At 43.1% G+C, this 16148-nt stretch overlaps 1 protein-coding gene across 2 annotated transcripts in view; it reads left to right on the top strand.

The window, feature by feature from the left end:
• The window catches only part of RALGPS2 (Ral GEF with PH domain and SH3 binding motif 2), a 117086-nt gene that overhangs the window by 21480 nt on the left and 79458 nt on the right, over positions 1–16148 (top strand). For both annotated transcript variants that reach the window (XM_053916061.2, XM_053916060.2), the window contains exons 2-4: positions 3534–3679; positions 8753–8857; positions 10182–10232. In XM_053916061.2, the coding sequence (XP_053772036.1) occupies positions 3623–3679; positions 8753–8857; positions 10182–10232 (213 nt within the window). In that variant the 5' untranslated portion in view covers positions 3534–3622. The remainder of the gene's footprint in view (positions 1–3533; positions 3680–8752; positions 8858–10181; positions 10233–16148) is intronic.

Below are 16148 nucleotides of genomic sequence, written 5' to 3'. Positions count from 1 at the left end.
ACTCAAAGTTTATTAAGGAGAGATACATAAACAAGTCAGTGCAAAAATACAGCGGTGGAATTTTGACAAGAACAGAGCAAGCAGCGGCAATGGCAGGAGACCAGTGACCTCTCCCTGGAAGGCCCCGGGGAGCTCTGCGTCCCTGGGTGCCTGAGAACCCCTTTCTTTCTCCTTTGTGCTGACTTGCACTTTTTCAGGGTGGCAAAGAGGAAACATGATCTTGCTTATTAATACTCTACCAGAAATGGTTTTTAAGAGGCAACTACATTTTTTTAATTACATTTTTCGCAGAATAGTTCAGTATCAGTTATGTTGCAGACAAAGTCTTCTTTGTTACTCATCAGCGATGGCCATAATTTTTGGAAACACAGTACTAGGGAGTTCGGGGCTAACCTCCAGTTTTCTTAGATCAGCGATATTAAGGAGGCCGTGCAAGGCTAGCAGTCCCACATGCTGGAGTGAGCTTGCCTTGATGCTATGACAGAGAGGCCATTCAATAGAAAATGTATCCTTAATAAAAATTTACAAATAAATTTTTAAGGAGAGCAAGCTCTGTAATAACTTCTTTGTACACACCGAATTGCAATTACAGTGTTTTTATCTTACCCTATTACTTTTTTCCCCCATGAAACTTACAAGAATATAATAACAATAAGTTTTTGTTCCTGTTGAACCTGTCACTTCTATTTTCCTCTTTCTTTATAGTTTTCCACTTGAATTAATGTGATTATGCACAAAGGCGTTAAAGTTGCTTCTGGTTCACACTATTATAAATAGCGTTTAATTGAGTAGCTTTATCAATACAGTTTTTTCTTTTTCTCCAGTTTTGATAAGATGGATTTCCAGGACTGAAAATTTTAAGCCACAGTGTATGAGCCATATCAATTCTGTATGGTCTTAATGTTTCCAGAGAAATTGCACTAATGAATTGCGTTTCACTACCACTTTCCTTATTGGTGCTTATTCTAGAGTGTTTTGCAAAACTATTGTGCTAGCATCATATTTCTAATGATGATAGCATAAATTATTTTATAAAAGAATGTGTAACTGGTACTCTGAATTGAGACCAGATTAATGAGAGAGAAATTGTCACTTTTAACTTCAACCCCCTTGTTCATACATTTAAAAAGCAGGTTTCTTGGGAAAACACTGAGAAGGTGGGGAGTTAGAAGGCTAAGTGCCTGCAACTTGATCACTTAAGTTCTGTGGTCTCAAGCAAGGAACTGTATCTACACATTTCAGATTTCCTATTAGAAAGTGTGTTACTTGGAAAGAAGTAATGTGCATGCCTGTATTAGGACTTAAACCCAAAAATCAGTCAGATAACCGTCTTCAGAGTTTCAGGAGAGAGCGAGAAAGAAATGCCGAATGTAATCAAGAAAAGCGCCCTTGCGATGTTGGTGGCCACGCATGCGTGTGCCATTCGTAGCCCTAGGAAAGTACAGAACAGTAAAGCGTGGGATTGTATTGTGTAGTTTGAACTTCTCTGTCTGCAAAGCACTGAGAGGTCCGGAAGCATAAACTAAAAAGTTAACTGTCTTTTAGGACTTACGGTGTTTTTATGGTGTCAACATGAGACTTTGTTGCCCTTAGAATAGTAAATATTGTGGACAGAGTGCATTTGTAAATGTTGGGCTGGCTGAAAAATTCGTTTTGTTTTTTTTTTCTGTAAGGCTCTGTGGCTGTAGTTTAACTTCATTCAAAACAATTTTGTGAGATTGTATTATGACAGCTGTCATATCCGTGTATATTAAAAAACTTATCAAAAGTGGCAATTTTTGTGTAGCCATTTTAATATTGAAGATGGAATATGCAACATTGTCACCATGTTATGCTTTATTATTACAAGAAAGATAAAAACTGAAATGAAAACAAAGATTCGTGCAGTGTATGGAGAAGGTGCTGTGGTTGGTGGAGTGTGTCAAAAGTGGTTTGTGAAGTTTCGTGCTGGAGATTTTCCGGATGAAGTTCCACAGTTGGATAGGCCAGTTGAGGTTGATAGCAATCAGATCGAGACATTAATTGAAAACAATTAACATTATGCCACTTGGGAGATAGCCAACATACTCAAAATATCCAAATCAATAAAGTTATTTGCGAAAGTGAAAAAATGTCTTTTATTTTATGGAAACGACTAAACAGACTTTTTGGCCAACTCAACAGTTATGAGTAGGATTTTTTAAGGTATGCTTTGCTGTACTTTTTTTTTTTTTTTGCTAAAAACATAATTGATTTTAATATGACCTTAATTTTCATGGACTAATACAAATGGCATTTTAATTAAAAGTAGGCTGAGGAAACTTGAATCTTTACTGTTGTAGTTTACAAATGTATTGATGTTTAATCCTGATCTGTATTACCTCTTTTTCAGTAAATAATAGTAATAAAATTTACGTATTAGATATAGAAGGTAGATGAAGGATACATTTCCTTGAACAATTTAATTAAAATCTTTTTCTTAACACTAGGGGGCACTCTTGATTTAGGAATTCATATCCATATACGCACAGAATGTGGAATGAAATGAAATTACTTAAAAACATTTCATTGCAAACTGAGTGTTGCCTTCAGAGAGGATTTGGATTTTCAAGCTCATCTTATGGAGTAGTGTAAATATAAATTGATCTTAATAGTGTTGTTTGGATAGTGAAGCTTTAAAATGAAATACTGGGTTTTGGAGGAGTTAAAGTATTCCTGTGTCTGTCTAGTCATTTTCACACTGATTTTTCTAAATGAAGTTTAAGTGGCTTTAGAGAACATCATTTCTAATACATTTTTTATTTAAAAAAAACTAGCAGAGTGTTTTGCTCTGAGCTGCTACTGAGGATGAATCTGAAGAAATGCAGACAAATGGAAGACATGCCCGAAGGCTGCTGGCATCAGCGATGACTTCAGGCATTTGAAAACCACGAGCATGCTTTGATGCGTGTAGGAAAACAGAGTGGGGCGTTCTCATTCACGTGTCTGCAGCTCGGGTGTTGGTGATGCCCACCAACATGTGTTTTGCCAGAGGTGTATTTCTAAGGTCTTTTGTCGTCTTTCATTACGGGCTCCGTTGATTTTTAAGCTCTGTGTAGATTAGGTAGATAGATAGTAGACCAAATATGCATCATCATAGTAGCACACTCACCCTGTGTCAGCACTGTTTGGGGTGCTTTGCAGATATTAAATCATTTTTTCTCATCACAGCTCTGTGGAGTAATATGACCTGGCTGCTGTGGCTCCGTGGATTGAGTGCCGGCCTGTGAACCAAAGAGTCACAGGTTCGATTCCCAGTCAGGGCACATGCCTGGGTTGTGGGCCAGGTCACTAGTAGAGGGCGTACGCGAGAGGCAGCCACACAGTGATGTTTCTCCTTTCTCTTTCTCCCTCCCTTCCCCCTCTCTAAAAATAAATAAAATATTTTTAAAAAGAAAGAGTTAAGTATAGTTGGAAGAAATCTATTTCTTGACATGGTGATAAGCATGGATTTGTTTCCTTAAACATCTGTAATAACCAAACTCACATTTAAATTTTTCTGCTTGTTTTTACAGGAACAATGAAGTGTTTGTGGCCTTGGACGTGAAGCAGCCAGTCCATCTTCCGTGCTGGCAGCCTAGCGCGGGGCCGATGTTGCGGGAAGATGGACCTGACGAACGGGCAGGCGAGTGGTGTGAATACTGCGGCGACGGCTTCTGAGGTGCGCCCCGGGCGGGCTTTCGGGGTGTCCTTGTGAAGTGTCCTGCCTGCCGTTCTGACTTTCCAAGCATGATGGTTGGCCACAGATTTAAATCAGAACTTGAAAAAGGACTACACATTTTTTAGTTTAAAAAAAACCCGTTTTAATTGTACCATTCACACGTTCCCTGAGCATCTTAGACACAGCCGATCCTTATCCACTTAAGACGCTTGACAGGTAATGATTCCTTAAAATCCTTTCTTGGGTTTAGTTTCAAAGAACACTTAGAATTTCTTTTGTGCGTGTTTTTACTGTACATGAACCTTGAGGGCAATAGTAAAAGCGAAGCAAAGAAAGATTCTTCTATTTGGAACTATGTAATTTTCCCTACTGTTTAGACCCCTTGATTCCAAACTGCGGGAAGAGAATAAAGAACCACTGGGCTGGAGTGTGGGGCGGGCGCCCCGACCACGGGGGCACAGGTGGAACTTGGTCTCGCCTGTCTCCTTAATGTCTCCTGATTTTATTTTTGCCTCCCTTTTTTTCCTATTTTGTTTTGTCTACAAACCTAGGGTACTTGCCTGCTTTCTGTAGTAACTTTTAGCATCCAGCTTCTGTTTTTGCTTTATTTTTCTCTTACTATATAACTTGAGAATGATGACCTTTTTAACACCTTGGCCTCCAATTTCTTTAATAACTTCAGCTCCATTTTGCTCCAGCCAGTTACTTGGGCCTTGCTATCATGGAAATTAATCTAAGTCTGCAATTCGACTATATTGAAATTCGACTATTTCTCTTGTGCAGATGATTCCCAAATTGTTATCTCTAGCTCTGGCTTCCCTCATGAATGTTACGAAGTGTTTCCGATGGCCCAGGCATCTTTGACTTACTGTATGAACAAAGTCAAGTTCCTGCTGCGCAACGTGGAAGGAAAACAGTGCAGCCCCCCTTGCGACTTCGGTTAACAGCAGCACCCTCCCCCGCCAGCTAAGTTTAAATCCTCAGGTTCCTCACTCGCTCGCTGCCCCTTTGCCCACCACTCTCATTCTCTCACCTCGACCTGGGAGAGTCGGCCTGCAAACCAGAAGTTAACTGTCCTCTGTGATGTAATCCTGGAAGCTCCATCCCGCCCTCCCTGCTCCACCTGTCACAGACCCTGCCCACACTCACTCCCGAGGATCTGTAGTCACCAGGGCATGGCTGCAAAGAGATCCTTGGCAGCCACCTTGGAGCCTGTGCCCCACGCCTTATCTCTAGGACCTGCTCCTTGCCTCCTTATTTCCACCAGCACTGTCTTCAGTTGGCCATTCATTCCTTGTCTAGATTATTGCAGCAGCCTTTTAGTTTGCTCTTGCGCTTCTGCTTTCAGATGTGTTGGTCACTTTGACTGCAGTTCAATTTTAGTATTCTTCAAAACCGGTGCTAAACTTTATTATACCCCCAAACTGTTCACGGTTCCTCGTTACCTACTAATTAAATAGAAATGACCCTCAGCCTTGCGTTCAAGACTTCTCTCAGAATAGCCCCCAATTTTTTTTCAAATGAATTTAACTACTACTAATTCCTCGGCTTGAGATTATCTCATGAAAGAACACATCTTGCTGAGGTTTGTGTAAACCTTGGCTTTTTCCTACTTCTGTCACCCCTGCCTATGTCAGTTTTCCTACCTTGAACTTCTCTCCTTACTCCAGCGTCCCGTCTCACTGCACAAAAGATACATTTTGTCTGTCTTTCAAAACCCGCTTCAAATGCGATACTTTCAGGAAAGTCTTCTCCTGATCCCCTGAACAGGTGGGAGCTTCTCTATTTTTGAAACAGTCACTTAAAAAATACTTACTTTATAATTTATGTTTACTTGGCATATTTATAGATAACTACATTACTTGAAAACATGAAAATGTATGTGTGTCTGTGTGTATATTTTTAACTACATACCCTGAAATATTTGTCTAGTATTACAGGACGCAGCACACAATCATTTGTTAACTAACATAGGTCATTCCACTTACATAGTAAGTTTTGTTGACGTTCCTAAAAGCGGACGAGTGACATCAGGCCTCAGAGGTTCCTCCGGGTAATTGACTTCTGCCGACTTCCGCCGTCACGGTGCCTTTGCTTTTCAAAGCCTGTGCGTGTGGCTCCAGACGCCGGTAGAGTGCAGGGAGCTTTTCTCCGGACTGAGAAGGGTGGAGCCTTGTGTTGAATCAAGAATTACCACCTGTCCTCTTAGTGGACATTATGCTCAAGTACTGCTTAGTTTCTTATCGTCACCAACGTATTAATGGCACCGGACAAGCAGATAGAAGGCACGTCACTCATAATCGTAAGGACAGAAGGGAAGTGATTACTCATTTTCATGAGCAGTGAAATTACCATTATGATTTGCTGACTTGTCTTGAATGAGTTAAAAACTTGGAGAGAATTACCAAGGTGTTTAATTATCAGGTTATTACTGCCAGAATGTAATTAGTTGTTTGGGCAGTTATTGGACTCGTGTATACTGCTAAACTGATGCCTGTTTGAATGCTTGACATTATGAATAAAGGTCTGTATTAGTCTCAGGACATAAAATAATATTGTCAGCCTACTGTAAGCTTGTCAGAGTTGTAGAGATTAAACACAGGAAATAAAGCAATAGGTAGAAAGTCCATTTGCGGGACGTTGGATTTCTTCTCGGACACGTGAAGAGCTTGGAATTCCTCACCCCTGTCCTCACGACATGAAGAAACTGAACAACAGACCGAAAAGCGGTAACTCTTTTTAGCTCTACAGAGAACTGATGTCACAGGGCAGACTGACAGCGATGCCCGAAAAGCTGGGGAGAGGGGCCGGCAGAGAATCAGTTTGTGAGCTCGGAAGTCGCTGGAGCCAGGAGGAGGCGGCACAACCGAGTTCAGAGTTGACCAACTGCTGGAGGTGGCGCGTGGGCTGTTAAAAACCCCTGGGGGGCCCAGTCTTGGGCTCCCACCCCCACTTTTGTGAGTTTTACCTCTGGGACCCCCACCAGGTTCTCACAGTGAAGATCAGAGAAAAATCCCCTCCTGCTTCCAGCAAGGGGAGGGGAAGGCAACCGATTTTGGAAATATGCCCAGGGGACATAATAATTTTGAAGTGTGCCCAGCGCATTCCATTCTGTGACCTCAAGGGAAGCTGTCGGAGCCTAACCTACTTGGGGCAAGAGAAATGTCCACCTCCAGCCCCTCTAGCCTCCCTGTCTGGCTTCGTGAGGGGAGTAGGGGCACTGAGAAGCACTGAGAAGGCCGCAGCCCGAGGGCGCAGGCTCAGCCAGGGACCCGAGTGTAGGGCCGAGAAAGGCGTCTCACCCCACACCGCCCACCACGTGGAATCAAGGAGTGGAGCCGGGAGAACTGCCAGGCGCAGGCTCCAGCTGAGGAGGAGTTTCTAGAGAAACCCAGAGACTGTGGGGGAGAGAAGAACCAGGACACTGGAGGGAACGGAACACTCGGCACCCACAGCAACAACAGTGCAGCTGCCACTGAGATCAGCATGAGCCCGTACACTGTGGGCCTCTTTACCTTCCGGTCACTCCGTACACCGTGTCTGGCCTTCGGTAAACTGCAGTGCAGGCTCCAAGGAAAGAAAAAACAGTCTGAAGAGACAGCCAGCCACGAGCCAGACTCAGGAGTGGCGGAGACTTCAGAATTACCAGACTGGGGCTTCGCCGTGATCAATGCTGAGGGCTCTCGTGGAAGAAACGGACTGTGCGCAAGGACAGGCAGTGGAGAGTCGAGGAAAGAATCCGTGAGCCCGAAGATATGTCAGCGAGCACTTCCCAGAGCACAACGCAAAGAGAAAACGGAATGAAAAAGAAAACCGGAACAGAACATCTAAGAACTGCCGGGCAGTGACAGAAGGTGTCACACATGTGAAATGGGACTACCGGAAGGAGAAAGGGGAGCAGAAGAAATAGTTGAAGTAATAATGGTTGAGAACTTTCCAAAATTAATGGTGGATCCCTTCCTTTGTAACAGTTTTGATAATTAGCTGCTCCTGAAAGGGAGGGGGGAGTAAAAATGAGGCATAGTGACAAGTGCTCAAAAGGGATGTATAAAAACAGCTGCTAGGTTGACATGTGTTATATCTTCATTATTGAAACTTTGGTCATTTTTTCTGTGTCATTAACTGTGTCCTGATTTCCTGTCACCGTTAGGAGGGTTTTTTCTAAATATTCAGTGGTGATGCTCTTTTTTCAGCCAGATGATGCAGAATACATTTTTATCTCGTGGTACAGAGAAGTGGAAATTGAACAGAAATAAGATTTTTGAAGCCAAAAGCCACCTCTTTCGGTTCTACATGAAGCAACAGCAAATTCAAACTTAAACAGCAAGCTTAAAGCTGGATACACTTAAATCTGTAGTCCTATAGTAAGGAGAATATCAATTATACCATCACATATCCACTTCACAAATAAGACGGGATTATTTAATGAATGGAGTTCTGAATTTTTTTGGTGGTGTATGTTATGAAAATAATACGTTTTTTCCTTAGTAAAAATTAGTTTAAAAATTATAAATAGGTGCATCCTTCTCTCCTAACTTTCCTTTACCCTATTTGAAAATCACAGAACTTGTTAAAATCTTTTATTTCTGTAGGATGTGATGGGATTGTCAGGATGAGGAAGCAGACAGACAAGAAAGTGACTTACTAAAGAATCTAGAAATCTGAAGCTGAGGTTACACTTCAAGTTGCCTGACCCTCTGTCTAATGCTTCTCCAGATACGCAACCCATTCTGCCCAAACTTGCCTGCAGCATCTCTCAACCCCCTGTACTCAAATTTCCTCAGTTTTTTTTCCTCCAAAGATTTTGTTTATTTTTTAGAGAGAGAAAGAGAGGGAGAGAAACATCAATATGTGATTATCTCTCATGCACCCCATTGGGGACCTGGCCTGAAACCCAGGCATGTGCCCTGACTGGAAATCGAACCTGTGACCCTTTGCTTCACAGGCCAGCACTCAATCCACTGAGCCACACTAGCCCGGGCTCAGTTTCCTTAGTTTTTAATATCAGTCTAGTTTTTGTGATGTTGACTTGAGACAGTATTAAAATGGCTGCATTTTCTTTTAATTTAACAGAAAAGTAGCAGTTCTGAATCATTAAGTGACAAGGGTTCTGAATTGAAGAAAAGCTTTGATGCCGTGGTATTTGATGTTCTTAAGGTTACACCAGAAGAATATGCGGTAAGCCTCCCCGCTCTCCTTTCTCAGATTTTTGCACATAATTTACATAGCGGTGCTATCAAGTTAGAATTTGTAGGATCAGCAGAGGAGATTGTAGAAAGGGAGGGAGGGAGGGAGCTGGGTGTGGGGATTAATAGGGAGAATAACCCAGTGATGGAGTGGACCGAGGGATAAAACGGGGAAGGTACAAGAGCTGTAGATATTTTTAGAGCAGCTTCATAGTTTTCCCTTTCAGCACAGTAAGTACTAAGTATTTACCTTCACGTAATTGCCGCGTAGTCCCTCCCTGCACCACCTGCCCAAGCCACCAGTACTTGATCGACGTGTTAGAAGTACTTTTCCTTTTTTATAAACTGCAAAATGAAAGTTGAAGACATTATTGCAATATCATGAAAGTTACCCAGAAAACCTTGTTTTCTTAGCTGACATAAATGTTTGTTTATGTTCTCTTTCTCTTTTTTACTTCTTACTAGAATATGTTGATTTCCTGATATTGAACCACTCCTTTTTAAAAAGATTTTATTTATTTATTTTTAGAGCGAGGGGGAGGGAGGGAGAAAAAGAGGGAGAGAAGCATCCTTCTGCAAAAGAAACATTGGTTGCTTCTCAAACACCCCCAGTGGGGGACCTGGCCTGCCACCCGGGCCTGTGCCCTGCCCGGGAATCGAACCAGCAGCCTTTCAGTTTGTGGGACTACGCCTGACCCACTGAGCCCCACCAGTCAGGGCACGTCGACCCACTTTCACAACCCAGGAACAGACTGCGCGTGGTCAGTGCACACGCTCATACGCTGTCTGGTTTCGCTGTTGAGTTAGGTCCGTGACGCTGCTCTTAGTTTTGACTTGATCTCGTGTAAAATCATGCTCAGATTTTGAAAGTTATTTTTATTTTCTAACATCGCGTCGTTTATTTCACAAGAAAATATGAATAGGTATGTGAGATCATTCGAAATATTTATATTTGGAGGTGGGGGAGGTATAAGACAGTAAAGGGGGACAAATGGTGACGGAAGGAGACTTGACTTGGGGTGGTGAACACACAGCACCATGTACAGATGATGTATTGTAGAATCGTACACCTGAAACCTATATAGTTTTATTAACCGGTGTCACCTCAATAAATTCAATTGAAAGAAGAAATACTTACATTTAGTGGTGCAACAGCTAAATTTTCATTTTCTTAAGCCCTTATAAGTTGAGATTTTTCTGGTAAACATATGATTGTTCAATCTATTTTAGTATGGAATATCATTCTGATTTAAAATACATGTCGTATCATGGAATTCCAAAGAAGAAATTGTCATTTTTTTTACTTTTTATTTCAGGGTCAGATAACTCTAATGGATGTCCCAGTATTTAAAGCCATTCAACCAGATGTGAGTAGTTTTAAGAACTTGTCTTTTAAATATACAAAATAGGCAAGTATAGTATTCCAAATTAAGGAGTTTTAGAATTGTCAAATTATACTTCCTAATTTTAAATGTTTAAGGCTCTTGATGTGACTTGTCTGTGTGCGTATATGCGTGTGTTTGTGTGTGTATAGTGTGTGTGTGTGATTTAGAGAGAAAGAGAAAAACATGATTTGTTGTCGCAGTTATTCGTGCATTCATTGGTTGATTCTTGTATGTGCTGTGACCCGGGATCAAACCGCAACTGGCGTATCTGGGCGACGCCCTAGCCAGTTGAGCTACTGGCCAGGCTCACTTGTCTGTACATTATTCAGGCCTCAGAAACTCATGTGGCATGTGTGTACCACTGAGTCATAGGAGGCATGTATGAATCATTTTGGTTGATTTAGCTTCATCACTTCAGTGAAGGGGAAAACAGACTTCGAAAGGTTGAGTGATTTGCCCAGGGCCTTGACGGTTCTTACTGGGAGAATGGGAGTAAGATACTGGCTTTCACCACTTGATCCAGTCATCTTTTTCCTCGTACTTTTATTTTATGACTTTATTATATGACTTGGACATTTTGGAGAGAAGAGAAAGAATCAAGGATGGCATTTTTGATTTTTTTAAAGAAGGAGGCAGACATTTATTTGCACCCACCCGCACTAAGCAGCTGCTTGTGCTCACACAAGGGGAGGATTTCGGGAGTGGGCTGGGAAGCCCGGGCTGAGGCCAGGGAGCTGCGGTGAGCTTACAGGAGGCGAGGGGTCGCGTGAGGGCGAGGTGGTTTGCCGCCGTGACAACCATTACTCATGTCATCGGCAAGATTACTTGACATCTGGCAGAGGAAGGTTTTCTAGTTTGTCATGCAATGCTGACTCTAGGACATAAAGAGCGAGACGAACCCCGACGTGCCTACCTACCCAGTGCCGTCGAGGCTGCTCCCTTCCCTCCTCCCACCGAGGTGGCCACCAGCCAGTGAGTGTCTGCATCGTTCCCGGGCACCCAGCGTATTCTTCTACAAGCACATAGACCCCTTAGCGATGCGTGCTATTGCAGGTTTTAACGTTGTTTATGTACATGGCGTCCTGTTTGCTGTCTTCGTTAGCGTGCTTCTTATGTCCGACATCATTGACTAACATTCACGCTGATGAGTGCACTCGGGGCGTTAGTCACTGAGCTGCAGAGCACGAACATCTTCCACTCGTTTTCCAAAGTGTGTGTACAGGCAGTGGTTATGGCGTCAGAACTCCAGCTGTTGAAAAATTTAACAAAAGATTGTTCATGATGCCAGCCAGCCTAATGAATTAGTCTTTATTTATTAGCATAAAATGGCCTTCCTCATTGTGTAGTTAGAATATTAGCTTTGTTAAAGTATGAAGGAATTTTTTTTAATGTAGGAGTTTTTTTGTTAAAATTTAACAAAATATTATGAAAAGAGTGGTTAGAACTGAATCTAGTAAATCTATCTTCATGTTTTGGCCCATTATACCAAGGTTCAAGTCTCTCTATATTAAAATAAATAAATAAAAACTTAAAAAGCTGTGTGTGTGCCATCTACTTCAGAATTGCTCATGGAAAAAAAAAGAAAAATTCCAAACCTTTTAATTCACTGTAGCAATTTTCTGCCTTATCTCAAATGTGAAAAATTACTTTGAGTCACATAGGGACTGTCCGTAGTCATTGAAAGAATACTGACCTAACAAAACCGGCTCTTCAAGAGCAGACTGGAGTCAAACATAGTGCTAACCCTGCTTTCCCCTCATCGCACTGCCACCACCTCAGACTGAAAGAAGACAAGGGAACAGATTTTGATACTTGGCTTTTTAGTTTTTTGTTTCGTGGTAGAGAAGAATGGAAAAACATGTTTACCAATGAAAATAATTTAATATTAAAGGAAAGTTCACCAATAACTTAAAAAATCCTTAGTAAGAATATAATTACATAGAAAAAAATGCTTGCTTTGGTATTATTTTTTAAGGTTCCCTGGCTGAGTGGTTTGCACCATCTGCCCATTTTTGATACCGATGAGAAGCCTCCAAGTCATTCTTTCCCCTTCTCCCTTTATCCTCTTTCCCTTATTCGCCAACATCCCCAATTGATTATGCCTCCAAAATAACTTGTTCCCCCTTCTCCACTCTAAACTCAGAAGGATGTTTATTAAAAGAGCACAGTGGTTTTTACAAGGCTGCCACTCAGTGTCTCTGGAAGTAGGAGCATCCCTCGGTGTCTGCGCGTTGTTGGGCCTGAGACAGCTCAGTGAGTCACCTGCGTTCCAGCAGGTCTCGCTCCCTCTGAACGTGCCCCGTAGCTGCTGCTGCAGAAATCCTAAGAACCTTCACTCGCCCACTGGCCCAAGCTGCATGGCCAACTTTGGAGGCTTCTGTGGATAGTCACCCCTTTAACCCAACAAGTGGTCATCTCTGAGTGACGGGGAGGAGACTCAGTAATATGTTGCTGAAACTGTGATCGTAGTGATTGCAAGGAGGAAGAAAATCAGCAGTCTCCTCATGGACACTCAAGCACTGTTAATGTGTGGGCCCTTCCCACTCCTACCTCCACGGCGTTGCTCACGCTATTTTTTTCCTTAGTTTAAACCAGTTTGGGGGCCAGTTGCCAAGTATTTTGCTGCTTCTCACTTTTTTCTTTTTAAATCAGTGTCTTAACATTCACAGCTCTCTGAATGGGTACTCAAAAATCAGAATTAATTTTACTTATTTTAGAATTTATTCTAAAAGATATTTTTAGTGGCAAAACTTAAAAGCAAGGAGCCAGAAGACTTACATTTTTGTCTCAGCTTTGCCCTTTGTACATTGTGCCACTGATACAATGTGTGTAAGATGCTTCGTTTCTTATTCTTAGGTCTGTGAAGGAAGGGGCTTTGGACTGCTTGATCTTTAGAATGCCTTCGAGGTTTGTGAGAAATTCCTGGAAGTAATTTTCAGGGGTGACTTCAGAGTAAGAGCTGCAGTCAGTAGTAAATATGGTGGCTATTATTATTATTATCAGCGTCAATGTTATTTTATTTTGATCAAAACTACAGGAATCTGAAGGCGGGGGACATGGGTTGGGGGGTGGTCATGAGTCAAGCTGTGACAGGCGGGCGGCCTGTCACCCTTCACTGGAATGGGGGCCGCACAAGGACAGACACTCCGTCCACTCTACTCGCTGACGTGTTTCCGGGGCTCGAGTCGCACCTGTTCCGTGTCTGAGTTTGGTGAGTGACCATCCGAGCTCTGCGCTGTGCGCCCCGCCCTGCAGGCATGTCCTCTCCCTTCATGTGTCGTGTTTGGGGTCGTCCTGCAATAACCTGTTTCCCAGACCAGGAGTGGGGCTTTTATGAAATAATGGGCTTTCTGTGGAAACCGGATGGGTGTTTTTTTCCTGCCACAATTCGGAACATTTTTCAGATCTCTTCCCCTGTATGAATTCTTCAAGGGCCAAAGTTCAGCACACTGGTTCGGTGCACTCATTAAGTGTTAGCGTGAGTTTTCTGTGTTCAGTCGGAGCTCAGCTCTTGTTCAGGTTTCCCCACGTTTCTTGTCTGTAGATTCCCCCCGTGAGATTTCTCTCCTGATCGCGAAGGTTGCTTTTCTGGCAGGAAGCTCTTACGCATTTAGAGGCACATTTAGAGGGCTTCCCTCCCGGGTGAGTCCTTCTGTCGGGGGGAGGCAGTTTCTCCGTTCTGAAGGGTTTTGCATGTCTACCGCGTGCATAGGCTTTGGGGGTTTTTGCCGATTACGACCTCTCCAGTGCTCCCTAAAGCTGGTATTTCTTCCGAAGGCATTGCCGTGCGTGTTACAGCAGTGGGGTCTCTTTCAGAGCGAGCGTTAGGTTACTCGTCCCGGACCAGAAACCTGCTTGCAGTCGCGTTTCCTCTGCAGTAGCAATTCTGTGGCACCTCCGTGAGTCCCACGTCAGCGGGGAGCGGTCCATTAGTCATTCCCTTGCATAACGTTGTCTCTCATAGGAGGTTCTCAAGTGTTCGCAAAGTCACAGGTTCTGACTTGCATTCCACGCCAAGAAGAAAGTCCGTACTTTATTTGTCCTAGCAGTCAGGACAGTAAGTCATAGAGATTATGTCAGTAAACAGACGTTGAATACGAGGGATCGATAAAAGGCCCTCCTGTGTGCTCTCGATACGCTGGAGATGAAGGAAGCATGCTGGTTAAATGAGGGAAGGAAAGTACATTATGGGGAGTTCTGAATCTTACTAAATCATTTGGAAAAACTTCCCGTAGGGACGTTTCTGACAGTATGAATGAGGAGCTTTCTCTCTGCACACTTTCTTGTGCATGCAGAGAGTCTGTAGTCTTGATGACGTCCAAAGTTCTAACATCAGGAGTATCTTGTGCGGTGGAGACTATCATTTGCGTCAGAATTGAAACGTAAACAGTTAATGAATATAGATAGTTTAAACAAAGCCAAAGACACATAGACTTGAAGCTTTTCTTGTAGACTAGAGTAGACCTTACTTTGCTTGCCGCTGTTCTGTCATTTCACATCATTGCTCTTCATCACCATGATCTTCCTTGGTACACAGTAAGGTCAAGCTTGGATTGGAGCGAGAGAAGGTACAGAAGACAGTTGTTGACCCGGAGGGCGGGTGTATATTTACTCCTGCCTTTGTCTGATCTCAAGTAGAGGCAGCTTTAAGGTAATGGGAGGAGGGGGAAGGAGAGAATGTGAGTGCATTAGAAAAAACAAGTGATATTTTTGATCTAACATACTACATTGGAGTTACATAGTTTGGGGAAGGATGCTGATTTCAAAGTTTACTCTGTTGTTTAAAAATACAGGAATCATAGGGAGGATTTCATCTGTGCCTGAGACTTCTTTCTAAATAGCCATGCAGGCTGAATGCAGTGGGCCTGCTGTATCCCTTGAAAGCTTCCCACTTTTGAGCAGGATTGCCCAGGCTACTGTTACCACCTTGTGAGGAGCGGCACCCCCGCCCTGCCCCGCCCCTGCAGCCCTTCACAAATTCATCGCTTTTTCTGTTCTTCCTCAGTCTCTGTCTACATGCTGGTCTATATTGGCCTTTTCTCTTCTTCTGTCTATAGGTCTCCCTCCAACATCACCCTTAGAACAGTCCTTTTAAGATTTGGAACCTACAAGATGAAAGTTAGATCAAGAATTTGACTTTACAGAACAAACCTACGAGACATGAGAGAAGCTGCGGCTCCTGTGAAACGCAGTAATTCTTTCACAGGGTAGGTGGTCCTTGGGTGTGCTGTCTGCCTTCCCACGTGCTCCCCAGGTCAGCGCAGCTGCAAGTTGGGCGGAACAGTTTCATGGCTCAAAATGAGGCCGTGAATGTTCTTTCCATTACGCTTTTAATGACCGTTAAGAAATTGCCTTTCTACGTGTGAGTTACTGTTAGAGGATTTCCCTTCACTGTCCGATTTAAAAATCCTAAGTTAGTTCCATTTGAACACATTTTAAGAGGCTTCCAGGCTGCTGTATTTCATTGAGCCTTTGCTAAAATGGACACTTATTCACACAGTGTACTCAACTCAAAGCAGTCCTGTTCTTACGTCAGACCCTTAAAAAGCCATCCTTTGGGCCACTAAGTTGACTTCAGCTTTTTGGTGTCCCTGGGGGGTGTTCTAGTACAGAACAGCCCTCGGCCAGGGTACGAGGTGGCACTGGTAGAACTTATTTCTTAGACTGTGTTCTCACGTCACTTGGAAGAAGATCCTAGAGTCTGACACAAAACCAGAGACAAAGGAAAAAGCAAGTGTTTTTTCTCACAGAGAAGTGTAGCGGCTGTTCAGGGTTAGAGGTGAGGCAGGACAAAATTCCCAGGAGGCAGCTGACCACCCGTGCACGTTGGGGTGTAAGAAGGGAGTGGCGGTGGGGGCAGTTCCTGGAGTCCATGTGATTTCAGCTTCATAGTCCATT

This window comes from Desmodus rotundus, chromosome 12 (genome assembly GCF_022682495.2).
Source record: "Desmodus rotundus isolate HL8 chromosome 12, HLdesRot8A.1, whole genome shotgun sequence".
In the NCBI taxonomy this organism is placed as follows: Eukaryota; Metazoa; Chordata; class Mammalia; order Chiroptera; family Phyllostomidae; genus Desmodus; species Desmodus rotundus.
Note: the sequence above shows the minus strand (reverse complement) of the source record. Positions and strands in the feature narration are given on the sequence as shown.